We start from the raw sequence: 13,546 nt of genomic DNA, 5'->3' as shown, positions 1-13,546 counted from the left end.
ATTAAAGGTACACGTCCAATATTCTTCACACTTTAGCCTTTTAGTGACTATTATAGCTTCTCAACTCCGAACAGTTTTCGCTGCTGACTGGAGACTTGGTCTTTCCATGTACCCCGTGGGCAAATGTAGAATCCCCCCAGAGGTACAAATACCTCTGGCTGGGAGTTACTGCTGTAGATGACATACTTTTTGCAGAGAATGGAGTGGTAGAGCAATGGAGCAGGAAGGTGCACTCTTTCAGTGGAGAAACGGTTGAGGACAGGCCCTGGCCATCGAGCCTTCCTGCCAGGCAGATGGGAAAGTCATAGGGCTGTCTTCCAGATGGTGAGGATAACTTCAGGATTAATTTGTTTATGGAGAAAAAGGGATGAGGCAGACATGTAGGAGACAGAATGCGTCCTACATTCCCAACCTGCTCTGACTGCATAGCGCTGAAACAAAATGAGCAAGGTCGAATCGCAATTAATCCAGCCTGGTTTCATCACTCACCAGGCTGCTTGTCAATGCCATCTATTAGGTCTAATGATTGTAGATGACAAGTAGTTCTCCAACTTCTTTTATGCTAAGTAAACTAGTACAGAGAACAAGTGAATGGAAATATTCAACTTTTGAAAGAATTACACAAATAATTACACAAACTGATTTATCACGAATACACTGTGAAATGCTTTTCAAGTTTTTTTTCTTCAGTTTCTGATTATTCTTTTTTTTTCTTCCTCTGAATAGATTTGTGTTTTTTTTACTACTGAATGTTGCACAACTGTGAATTGCTGGTGTCCAGGTGGCTAAACACAACTTGAAAAATTAAAGCTAAACTGATCCACTTTTGTAAATACAGTTCAGCCGTAAATACATTTTGACTAAACTTTCTGTAGCAAAAACTTTATTGGCAAAACAGGTGAAGGTCATGTCTAAAATATGTCTAGTGTAACTTCCCCAAGCAGCAGCCCAAAGGTAAGTCAGTCACATTATCATGCTCTCCTCCCAAACTTTGCTCAAACCTGCTGATTTTAAATTCAACCTTTGTGACAGCGAATGTCTGGAGTCCAAGAGGTGTCAAGATGAGAAAACAAAGGTATTTGTATGATTTAATATTTAATTATTGATTCATTCTTTTTTTTTCGGGGGGGGGGGGGGGGGGGGGGGGGGGGGATTGCTCATTCAAAAGCATGAAGAACTAATCTGAGAAGACAAATAAAATCTACGCACTGAGGCATTCTGCTCTGTTTTAAAGACAGAGTGTCGAAGCTTTCATATGGACAGTTTAGACAGTTGCATAGATTTTGTTCAGCAAATAAAAAATGTGAATAATGAAATAAAAAGCATCAGCTACTTCCAGCACTTCAAATAATGATGTCAATGGGTTTAAAAAAAAGCATGTTATTTATAATCTTCTTTGGCTTGAAAGCTGACCTTTGACTCCAAAAGTCTTCCCGCAACAGTGTTTCTCTTCATAACTTGGTCCTTTCAATCCTATTTAACAGACATGGAGCCAGTTAGTCACGGATTACCTGACCTCTCTGTGGCCATCACTCTTGTGGCAGCTTCACAAAGACCTTTAGGGCCTCAGAAAATGTTTTACTGTCAATGCCTGGCCAGAAAGTGCCAGGCCTTCTGCCGCATCTTGGCTTGTCTTTGGGGTGTCGTTCACTTACCTTCCTTTCATCTTCAGTCTGACAGTGTCAGAGCCACGTGTCTCTTGGCAAAGCTTGTGTCTTAGGACATCTTCAAAGTTGGGACTGTGAACATGGTAAAAGCTGCTGTAAGTGTGACTGATTACCGACCGTTCGGCCCTAAATTGCTCATTACTCATTCTCTTGTATGCATTATTTTTTTCTAATGCATTTTTGCACAGACCACTTCAAATATTCTTTCAAAACTGATATTCAATGTGTAATGTCTTTGCTGTATGGCTTTATAGAAAAACACTATATGCAATTTGGATTGGCTTTGATTGTTCTATTTTCCCTCTTATTTCTCTATATTTCTGTTTATACGCCATCAAATAATTTGCTAGATGGAAAGTTTGAAGTCAACATTATGCTACAGCCAACCATCTTATTGTAAAGACACAAGGAAAGAGGAGCTAATCTGATGGTGAAAAGCAAGTTGTTTTACAACTTATGGTTTTAAAAGGTCAACAAAAAGTCTTCTGGAAATTATTCCGATTCGGGCGGCATTTTTCTCTCGAACCCGACCATAGATGAAGCTGAGGTGGCCAGACCCATCCCCAAGCCTGACATGGACAGTGACACATGGTATTTCGTGGTGAGTTTGTGCTGTGCTTTTTCTAGCAGAAGCACTTTATGTTACTTACAATTATTTTCATTTCTGTACTGACAAGAAACCACATAAGCAAGTTTCCACAAAAAGACAAACTCTTCTTTATTCAGTGGATAAAGGAAAATTTTGTTTGTCCCACGTAGACATCCCTCTGTCTCGAATGACTGCTAAGACATGCTGTTACTGTAAATGGAAACGCCTGTAAAGCATCCAATTAAGCATGAAATGCTACAGATTAGAAAACCATACTTAAAAAAATTTGAGTTAAAGGTGGGGCTGTTTGATGTGGATATTCTCCAGCACGCCTTTAGCAAGGATTGGACTTTCCAGGTGAGGGAGAGACAGTCATACCATTTAGGTGAATCCTAGTGAATTTAGTCGGTGACAGAACGTACGCTACTAAGATCAACATGTCTGTAGCGTCTATTACTCTACCAAGTGCTTTAGCAGCAGCATTCGGGTCCTTCACTATCCCTGGACATGCAGGTGGGATCACAAAGAGCCCATAATAGAGAAAATTAGGTGAGATGGGGCTCTCTTTCCCCCCGTGAAACAGGACTCCCTCTGAAACCTTCAGCACTAATCTGCCAAAATGATTCAAAACCAACCACATCGGTCCATTGCTGTGGGATCAAAAGAGCTGCAACGAATAAGCATAGTGGTGACTTTTATTCCTTCCACCTCCACAGGCCCAGTATAACCCTGCACTAGATTTCCTTGACTGCAGAGTGATTCACCAGCTCTTTTTTCACTAGGGGTCAGAAGCAGTTTTACTGAAAAGGACTTGAAATCCCATTTCTATCCTCGTGCCTCTGATCTGCAACCAAAACTAACTCTGCTGTCAGCAGTGGGAATATCTCTTCGACAGTCGGTACAAACTAATGGAAATTCAGTTATCTGGGAGCAGGGAAGATGTGGGTGAGGGAGGCCTGAGCAGACACAGGGGAGAACACTGAGTAGATTATAGTTTTTTAGTTATGTCATTGCATTTTCTCGGGCAACATTGCCCCAGAAACTGCTCAATCATGCTGAAGATTTCAGACGTCAGTGTTTCTGATCAGAACTGACATCTTCTCTCCTTCTATTTCCTTTTTGTTTACGTTGCATTGTTTTCTCTCATTTCTATTGGTGTATTTTCATGTGGCACAACATAACAAATGGCCTCCGTTCCCCTGCTGAATCCATGGTTGGTAATAAGTGGGGAGGTTTCTGCTGGATTGCTACTGAGAGAGAAACACTAATAATTACGCTGGAGAAACCTGCCGCTCAGCATCTCTTTGCTGATACAGGCAGAAACAAGACTGCACACAGTCCTTACAAAAACCCATTCCTTTAATTGGAAAGTAGAAAATCAAAATGCATCATGCAGCCGTTCTTTTATCACACATGATGTGAAATAGTGCTCTACAAATAGGTTTGTCGGTTTTTAATGACTAAAATCAACCGAATGAATGATTGGACTGTGTGTTGCAGCCACATTTATTCTTGGCAAAGAGGAAACAGAAGTTGGATTGTAACTAAAATTCTCTGAAGAGCTGTTAAAAACAACAACCACTTAATGTGGAATTTCAAAGAAAAATATATGCACAAGTTTTTAACCCACTTCCGTGAATGGAATTACATGTTCTATGATTTTTAGTGTTATAGAATTGAATTTCCCAATCCATTAGAGATTTGTTTTTTGTCAAAGTTCCATCTTTCGAGGATATTTTTATCTCCAAATACTTGGGTTTAGTTGTTGATCTAGCTAGATCTAATAGTGGGGAGCTGGCTAATTTAGGTTGAAGGCACATGCATTAGCACATACACAAAAAATATCACCTCCTGCATTTAACTAAGCCGACAGTTAACATTCAAGATTCAAGATTCAACATAAGAGTCTTCTTTTGGATAATAACTGCGGGGATTAATAAGTGATTCAACCCTAACTGATGCAATCAGGAGCTGACTACCTGAATATAATGACCAGGTTTTTCCATCAGTTTTTCTTCCCTGATGACACAGGTTGATTTCAAGATGACAATGCCAGGATTCATCAGGCTCAAATTGTGAAAGAGTGGTTCAGGGAGCACAAGGCATCATTTTCACACATGGATTGGCCACCTTAGCCTCACTGAGAATCTTTGGGATGCGCTGGAAAAGACTTTATGCACTGGTACGAATCATCGAAATGATGCCATAATCAAAGCTATAGGAAAGTGTGTGACTTTGTTTGGCTTGGGCAGTGTATGACTGTATGACAGGTGCAGACAAATCCTTAGTATGAAAAATGTTGTAGAATAAAAACTAAAGAAACTGCTTGTAATAAGGAGGTAAAACAAAAAGCTGTAACGGCGTTACGGCCAATTGGAACATGTAAACACAATTGTTACTTTCATGATGATCTTTGGCTGTAATACTTGAAGGCCAGTATTCACTCAGTTTTAGCTCTGGCTATGGACTCTACCAGCTACTGAGGGAAACCCCTGTAAAGCTCAGTTGGAGCTAAACCTCCAGATTGATGAACTGGTGGTTCATCACTACAAGCAGCTCATTAAACGTTATCACATTGTTTTTCTAATGGTGTTTTATTTGAATCATAATATCCTTTTTGGGGGGAGGGCTTGTACCTGTGACCATGTTTACCTCACGTCAACAGCATTTAAGCACTGAAGTTGAACTTTTCTTGCTCATTATATTGTCCAGCTGTTCTTGATCCAAACAATAACTAAGTATTTGATATCATCCTTGACCAGTGAAATCCCTGCATCAAAGACTTCATTTGCATAAATTACATACCTGTACAAGGCCTAATATCAATTGAGGTAGAAGTAAAAAAAAATGTACTGCCAAGATGAGATCTTGAATTTGGTTAGTGATCAGAGCAACGAGAGTTTGACAGGTCATCCCAGCAGATACACTTCGCTCTGAGTTGATGGAGAATGTTGCAATTTTTGGTAGAAAAATTCCAATCCAACCCATTGCAGTCTAAAAAATGGCACTGGAAACAAAACAGTTACTCAATCTCTTTTGATTTTTATTGGTCGGAACTGTCCAGAAAATGTCTCATGGTCCCCAGAGATAAGCCCTCTGATTGTAAAAGTTTTATGAGGAACAGAAGACAGAGGCTTCATCACAGTAGAGCCTGCAGAAGAGCACGAACACTGTACTCTGTGTGGGAAGTTTGTGTTTTTGGTTGTTTTTATACTGAATGAAACCAACTGAATGGGACGACATGAAAAGCCATCAACATTACCTGGAGGAGAAGGTGTGAATAGTTTTTGAAGTCTAGTTTACATTTAACTTTCTCAAACCATAAGCTTGATCTAGTCTTTTAATGTCCAGCCATGATTTAGTCATGTGTTTTGCAGCGTGTAACGAGATACCAAGTTTTGCTCACACACAATAGCTCATCAGCGCAGCTCATTTTTAGACGTATGCTGTATGTGTACACCTGCTCTTAGTCTCTGAGCACGGCTTTGATTTGGCTTTGCAGAAAGTGGCTGCACCATGCATGGCTGAGGGATGCAGTCCAATCCATAGCAACCATCACTCTACACCTGGGAAACACATCTATGAGGCTGCTCTTGGTCCATTGTAACTGGCTAATAGTTCCATGTACATTTCCAGATGTGGGATTCGATTTCAGAGACCTGCAATCAACCAGTCTTACACACGCCAAAGCAAAGTATGAAAACAAAACAAAAGTTATATTTTAAATAACGTAATGAGGGTCCATTCTTCAAAACTGTCATGCAATTCAAGACAACGGTTTTCCTCCATAACGTTTAATTTGTAAGGGTTGATGATTTAGGAGCTGGTTTTACTGCTGTCAACACTGTAGCTGCACAATGTGACTGTAAAGTTTAATATAACTAACTGTGTTTGCATCCAGGCCTGCAGAGGGGGCGTGACACTGTGCAGAGACAGAGTTCCTGTGTGGGCCTGGAGTTAAGACAGCGCAATAGAGTAAATGGGATAATCAGGGTTTACAGGTCTGAGTGGCTGCAGTGACGCAGGGCTTTACGCTGCCTAATGTAGCGTCCGTGACAGCCGCTCCACCCTGACGTGGACGCTGCATACCCCTGACCCCTCTGTGTCCCGAGCCTCACTTCCTTCTTCTTGGAAATATCACTTGACATCTGATTTAAAAAGAGGTCTGTAGGAAATCTGAACAAGTCAAGTTTAATTTAAATAGCCCATAAAAATACTTTTATTACGTGAGAATTAGACATTTCTCGTGTATGTTAAGGAGTGTGAAACATCTCACAGTCCACACACACTGATCATCTGTGAGAGGCTGTGGATCCTGACCTGAACCGGTGTCCTGGGGTCCACAGGGAAATGTCCCCATCCTAGATGAAGAATATTTGAGATGGTGCAACTCTAATGTATGTCATATAGCTTTAATGTGACACTTTATAGGTGGTACCGAGCACTACCACTTTAGTTCAAAACATAAACCGACCGACAGGGGGCGACATGTCAACGTCAAGTGAATTACATTTGTACTGTAGATTAGCCCCCACTGAGTCTTAGAGGTTAGAAAATATTTGTATATTTATTATTATTTTTGTCTTGCATGTTGCGAGTGGATGTTATTCAAATATATATACGGGTAAACTACAGTAATATTTAGCGCCATTTATGAATGGATTTAGGCGCAATAATTACAAACTTGATCAGAAATGTTCGTATGGAGTAAAATCTTGTTTTAAGTAAATTGTCGAAGTCTTCAAATAGAAAGCAGTGTAACTTATTAACATGTAATAACATGAAAATGGGACAATGGTTCATGAACTTCGTTGTGATATTGTTGAGCAGGGTTTTCAGTGGGAATCAGACTGTGGAAGGGGGGCGGGGTGAAGTGTAGCTGACATCTCCAGACTGCAAACCTGACGCGTGCAGAAAGACACTGCAAGTCAGCCGGGCAGGTAACGGTTAACTTGTCCACAAGTGAGAAAAATATGTTGAACTGAACCAAGTTGGGCAAAGCAAACTGGATTTCCTGAGCACGTAATCCTTGCATTAATTGGAATTATTAGTTGGCAACTGAAGGAGAAATTAGAAATAGGCACTGTGGGAGCTGTGCGTAAAAATCCCCACGATTCCACTGTTTGGTTGATCGGAGGATCGTGCCAAAGTGCGACTTGAGGAGCAGCTTATTCATGCAAATTCATAAAATCATAGGCGTGCCTTTGGGCGATGGAGTCAAAGCCGGAAAGCAAACCCCCTCTTGGATCATCCGCGACCTTCAAAGACTGATGCGCAGTGCTTGGACGCATTAACAGCAGCACTGGAGCGAACGTTTTAAAAGCGCAGGGAAAGAAAGGAGAAAGTTAGGATTCGTTTTCCACACGGCTCTGTTGACTGACTGCACTTCTTCCTCTACACAACCACCAGCTTGACGGCTGCGCCACTTAAGTTTTAACCACAGGGCTATTACGCAAACTGTAACGCACTGCCGCAACTAACACTCTTTGCCTGGAGTCCTTGATTTGTTATTTTTATATGTTTACAGTCAATTCGGACGACATCAAATACTGAAGATCCTTATGCGAAAGAAAGTCACTGTCACGCAGCTGCAGAGATTTTGTGCGTAAAAAATACGACCACTGATTTTTTTGCCCCTACTTTAAAAAAAAAAGATTTACTTGTCATTTTATTTAAACAACTGAGGATTCTTGTCGCATCACCATGTCAGAGGACGACAGTACCTCCACCACCAGCTGCATGTCTGACACAGAAAGCAGCAACGTTAGCGTCCTCAACTGGGAGCAAGTGCAGCGGCTGGACGCCATCCTGACGGAGACCATTCCGATCCACGGCCGGGGAAACTTCCCCACTCTGGAGATGCAGCCGCGACAGATCGTTAAAGTGGTGCGGAGTCGGATGGAGGAGAAACAGATCCACGTTCGGGACGTTCGGTTAAACGGCTCTGCAGCCAGCCACATTCTGCACGAGGATAGCGGACTGGGCTTTAAGGACCTTGACCTAATATTTTGTGCAGATATGAAAGGTGAAAGAGATTTCCAGACTGTGAAGGACATAGTTTTGGACTGTCTCCTGGACTTTTTACCCGACTGTGTGAATAAAGAGAAAATAACCCCGTTAACGTTAAAGGTACATCCACACTGAGCTATGTGCACTCGCTGCTTCTTCTGCTTAAGCTGTTTAGTTTGAGAAATGTCAGTATGTGTGAGAGCTAGCTGCGTTTTTGCACCTTTACGCGCAGCTTAATGTGCAATTAGATTAGTTTAGTGATACTAAAATGTTGGTTTCTGTAGTTAAGAGGATTGAGTTAAACCAATTTAGACGGGATCCTGAGCTCAGCCAGTTAGATCTCATATCCAAGTACATTCTATGGTCTTTAATATTTGGGCCAGTGGCATTAATAACACAGTAGACAACACAAAAACTTACAGCTATTACTTGTGGCTACTGGAAAATGGTTATTGAATACAAAATCTAGTTGCATAATGCAAATTTAGGCCACAATGTGCATGTTTATGACTGCTGAAGAAATGGTACCTCTAAGACTGTCTAGTTAACGTTTCTTTATCTCTCCCTCTCTCCTTCCCTCACACACACACACACATAGGAGGCCTATGTGCAGAAGATGGTGAAGGTGTGCAATGACTCAGACCGTTGGAGTCTCATCTCCCTCTCCAACAACCGGGGGAAAAATGTGGAGCTGAAGTTTGTGGACTCTCTTCGGAGGCAATTTGAGTTCAGTGTTGACTCGTTTCAGATCAAACTGGACTCCCTCCTGCTTTTTTATGAGTGCTCAGAGAACCCCATGGCTGAGACCTTTCACCCCACCATCATGGGTGAGAGCGTGTATGGGGACTTCAGCGAGGCCCTGGACCACCTACGTCACAAAATCATCTGCACTCGGAACCCGGAAGAGATCCGAGGCGGGGGACTGCTGAAGTACTGTCACCTGTTGGTGAGGGGTTTCCGTGCGGCCTCAGAGTCAGATATGAAGTCCCTTCAGCGCTACATGTGCTCACGCTTCTTCATTGACTTCCCTGACATCAGTGAGCAGCAGCGTAAGCTAGAGTCCTACCTTCAAAACCACTTTGTGGGCCTGGAGGACCGCAAGTATGACTACCTGATGACTCTCCATGGGGTGGTCAATGAGAGCACGGTGTGTCTGATGGGACACGAGAGGCGGCAGACCTTAGGGCTCATAGCCATGCTGGCAGTGCGAGTGCTTGCAGAGCAGAACGTCATTCCCAACGTGGCTAATGTTACTTGTTACTACCAGCCTGCTCCTTATGTGGCAGATGGCAACTTCAGTAACTACTACATAGCACAGGTTCAGCCGGTGTTTGCTTGCCAGCAGCCTGCGTACTCCACTTGGCTGCCCTGTAACTGAGACAGCCCCGAGCAAAGGAGGAGGGAGGGATGTGATTTGTTTAAACAGCAGCGAGCGGCATAGTTGCCGCCTCAGACCTGTCCAGTGTTTGACAGCTGAAAGAAAAAGGAGTCTTTTTAATGTTTTGCATCAAAGCTTGTGTTTTTGTTCATACGTTGAGTATGAATGCTTAACAAACAGCAGTTCAAGTGTGTCAATGTGAATATCTCACAGTTCTTGAAATGCCGCCACCAGATCTTGTGCAGGCCAACATGGCTAATTCGGGAAGCTCGGAAGCAATGGCTGAACGCAAATATATGTCGGCCATGGGTGCAAGCAGCAGAACTGTTATCAAGACTGATCGAATCTATCAAGAACTAATGAGCCAGCATGTTCCTACAGCAGACCAAATGGCTGCATCAGTGTCCTGAAGTTGACAGCTACTGCAGCCCAGCTTTCAGGGGTGTGTTCTAAGTGCCCCACCCCTCCCCCCACACACCCACACACACACACACACACACACTCACACACACACTCGCACAGTCTGGGTGAAATCAGAGTACTGAGCCCCAATACGAGCACCATAGACTCTGCTTTAATCAACCGAACTGAAGTGAGATGGTAACAAACCAGTGTCTTTGCCATCTCTGCATTTGGATATATTTGTTTACAGACCAAAGATATTTTTGATTTTTTTTTTTTTGATTGTTACTAACATTAAAACCCAATTTTGATGGGAGGAAAACTAAACAAAATATGAAGCTATGTCTATGTGTATATGTGAACATATGAGTGTTGATAAGTGCCTATTGCCTCTCAGCAGGCAGAGAAAACAGTGAGCAGGCCATACGATTTTTGTGAATTAGCCCCAGTCTGTTTATAGTCACAGTCAGGCACACACGACAATTGCACCCCAGAGGCTTGTGAATGTACACGTGAAATCATGCACAGTCAGTGTTTGTACACATTTGGATGCCAAAGAGCACCAGACATGAGTGTGGTAAAGTAGCAGTTAAATGTGTGATTGCTGCAAGATTCACAATTTTTGAAACTCCAAATTTGATCTCTGAGTGATGCTAGAATGACCTATACTAAAGCGGTACTGGTATTACTAAACTCCTGTGGCAGAGTTTGACAAGCCTTTTCAGGTCATCAGCACACACAAGATTTCCTGTATATTTTGTACAGTGGTGCTTCTCTTTTTCTCAGCTGAGAAAAAAGAAAAAAAAAAGTTCACAAGAACTAGACGAGAGACAGGGAGAGGAAAAAGAGAGAGAGGAAAGACTGCTTTCAGAGAGACTCTGTGTTCCCTACGCTTCCTCCTGCAGTTGAAGGATATTTGCCAAGAGACCTCAGATGATGAGACACTATTTGCTGTAGCACCCTGGCAGGGAATTCCTCAGCTGCTGCTGAAGAGCTTGAACTTAACTGGGATGGGTCTGCAGACACTCTCTCTCACTTCGGGGTTCAGAAAATGTTGTGCCAAACATTTTTGGTGGCAGTGCTGATAGCCCTAAAGTTTAATGAGGCCATTGGTGAATGTAGATGGTCTGTTAACAGAGATGTTAATCAAAGAGAGGTTAAAGGGGAGTAGAGACAGGAAGAGAAAGGAAAATGTACTTGTTGAAAGGCATGAGGGGGAGTGAGTCAGTCTGGAGAGATGGGTGCAGCTGGTGATGGGGTTTATCTCTCTAGGGCTACCATGCTTGTAAAGACTGTAAAAACTGTCTCAGTAAAGGTCAGATTACAACTTAATAGACATGCTGCAGCTTCTCCTTTTTTTCAGGGAGAGCAAAACGTTCTGATTTCAGCTCTCTGTTTCAGTCATCTGGTTGTTGTTCATGAGTAGAAGCCGGAGAGAATTGCATGCATTCACATCTGAAGCGTCAAGTTGCAACCTGGGTTTCGTTTGTAAGGTTGCTTTATTGATGCTTATTAATGGTTTTTCATAGTTCAAGTTCCACAAACTTGTTAAACAACTGTACATACATGATTACATGCTTCAGCTTTGGCAACACACTTAATCTTTGCAAACTATATTGCAGCCTTTCCTGTTGGCAAATATAGTGATTTTAAGCATGAAGAGGTAGGTTAGGCCCTGTGACCAGCATCATCTCAATACTTTTGATAAAAAGAGAAAACGCATTTCTTTCTCATCCTCTCTGTTGCATATTTCTGATAATCCCTATCTGCTCACTTGTTTCTTCTTCTCCATGACTGTCCATGTTGACAGCATCCTTTGGATTGTGCAGGCAATTTACTGTCATTTTATACTCAGTGAAGTCCTAACAGCTGACTAGCTAGCTAGCTCCAGTCTGCCTGTCACTTAGTGATTGTGCCTATCAGTTGAGATTGTGGGTTACTGGATTGTCTTGTATGCATTGTCTACGATATCTGTTTTTGTTCATGCAAGTCTTTTACAAATCACAGTTTGAAAAAGAAAGAAAAAGATCTTTGTCTTGTATGTATATTTTTAATGATTGTTATTTTTATAAATGTACCAGACACTGCAGATGTCGCAGTGCTTTTGAATCTGTGATCGGGCTTCAAAGGATATGTTCTCAATAGCTTTTTTGCTATGTTATGTTACGTGTCCAATGGGTCAAAAGGTTAAAGATGTTTTCACCAAATAAATTGTCTTAAAAGCAGATTTGTAATGTCTGTCATTATTCATCAGTGTGAGTTTAAATCAAGTTTACTGCACTAGTTTGGTCCAGACAGAAACTCTTCTGCCAAACAATAGAAATCGCTCACTTTAAACTTTAGTTTTCTTTTTTTAAAGGAGAGCGAATGTCTCATTGCACTTGTGTTCGCCATTCAGCCGCTCTCTAATGGGTTCTCCTCTCAGAGAGGCAAATCCCAACCGTGGCCTGCCAGGCCCAACAGGCCCAGCCAGAAACCCGTCTAGAACTAGCCCTCTGCTGCCAGAATGAGCTGTAGCTGAATGAGAGGGGATTTGCATCCACCCAAAAAAGAGACTTTAATGCTTTTGTACAGTGAATGTCTTTGCCTGCTCATCAAATTCTCTGTTACCAGCCCGCTCATCCCATACACCAACAGCACCGCAGTGACAATCAGCGCCAAGGCCAGTACAGACCACAGTCCAACTGTCTCATGGTCATCAGGTGGAAATAAAAGTCACCACAACGCAGCTTACTGTCACACAGGTCACGTGACTGTCCTAGATACATACTGATATGGATAAGAAAAGTGAGTAAGAGATTGGCGGTATGAACCAGTGCTATATATAGCAGACACGATAAGGACATTAACGCTTTCACTTAAGCGCCTTTACAGCTAATTATTCTCAGCCATTCAAGGAATGATCGAAAGGCTGAGGCTTAACAATAATATGGGTGCAGTCGTGTACAGAAACAACATTCGTTGTGCTCATTGTATTGGTTAGGCCGGCACGCTTAACGTGGGATTTCAAAGCACCCAAACCTAGAGGACGGCTGCACATTCTTCAAGTCGGCCTTAAAACAATATAGCATCACCACATTGCCAATAAATGTGAGTAGAAACTCGCATACGCAAAGACAAACTCTGGAGGATGGCTACTTGATTTTAATAACTATTGAAGTCCCACATTATCTTCAGCCGAACTTTGTTTTGTATTTTCATGCAGAAGACAAACTGTGGTTTTTATTCCCCCTTAAATGCACTGAAATCCCTTTAATGAGCTCTTTGTGCCTTTGTATGAGCAAAAGCAACAGTTTATGAGACTGCACATACGGGCATGAGTTTGTTGTTTTAAGACAGATTCAAAAGAACCTATTCTTCAAATAATGCTCACATTATAATGAGCAAACAGCCATGACAGGGAGGTGACACTACTGGATGGCTACTTGAATGAGCTGCACATTTCTGGTATTTATTCGTCATTACCTCTGAACTAAATGTGTGTTATGTAAATGAGATGTT

At 42.1% G+C, this 13,546-nt stretch overlaps 1 protein-coding gene across 1 annotated transcript; it reads left to right on the top strand.

Annotated features, from left to right (window-relative positions):
* The first annotated feature begins 7,136 nt into the window (after positions 1-7,136).
* On the top strand, positions 7,137-12,270 carry tent5aa (terminal nucleotidyltransferase 5Aa). The gene is made up of 2 exons (XM_067511329.1): positions 7,137-8,385; positions 8,864-12,270. The coding sequence occupies exons 1-2, from the start codon at positions 7,960-7,962 to the stop codon at positions 9,641-9,643; spliced, it is 1,206 nt and encodes a 401-aa protein (XP_067367430.1). The 5' UTR covers positions 7,137-7,959; the 3' UTR covers positions 9,644-12,270.
* The last annotated feature ends 1,276 nt before the right edge of the window (positions 12,271-13,546 follow it).

The sequence above is a fragment of the Channa argus genome, chromosome 7, assembly GCF_033026475.1.
Source record: "Channa argus isolate prfri chromosome 7, Channa argus male v1.0, whole genome shotgun sequence".
In the NCBI taxonomy this organism is placed as follows: Eukaryota; Metazoa; Chordata; class Actinopteri; order Anabantiformes; family Channidae; genus Channa; species Channa argus.
This window is presented reverse-complemented; position numbering and strand designations above follow the sequence as displayed.

Bases quoted from the DNA above. Each gene is read 5' to 3' on its own strand.
- tent5aa (XM_067511329.1), top strand. From the start codon at position 7,960: ATGTCAGAGGACGACAGTACCTCCACCACCAGCTGCATGTCTGACACA. The intron at 8,386-8,863 runs GTACATCCACAC...ACACACACATAG, and splicing joins TAACCCCGTTAACGTTAAAG to GAGGCCTATGTGCAGAAGAT.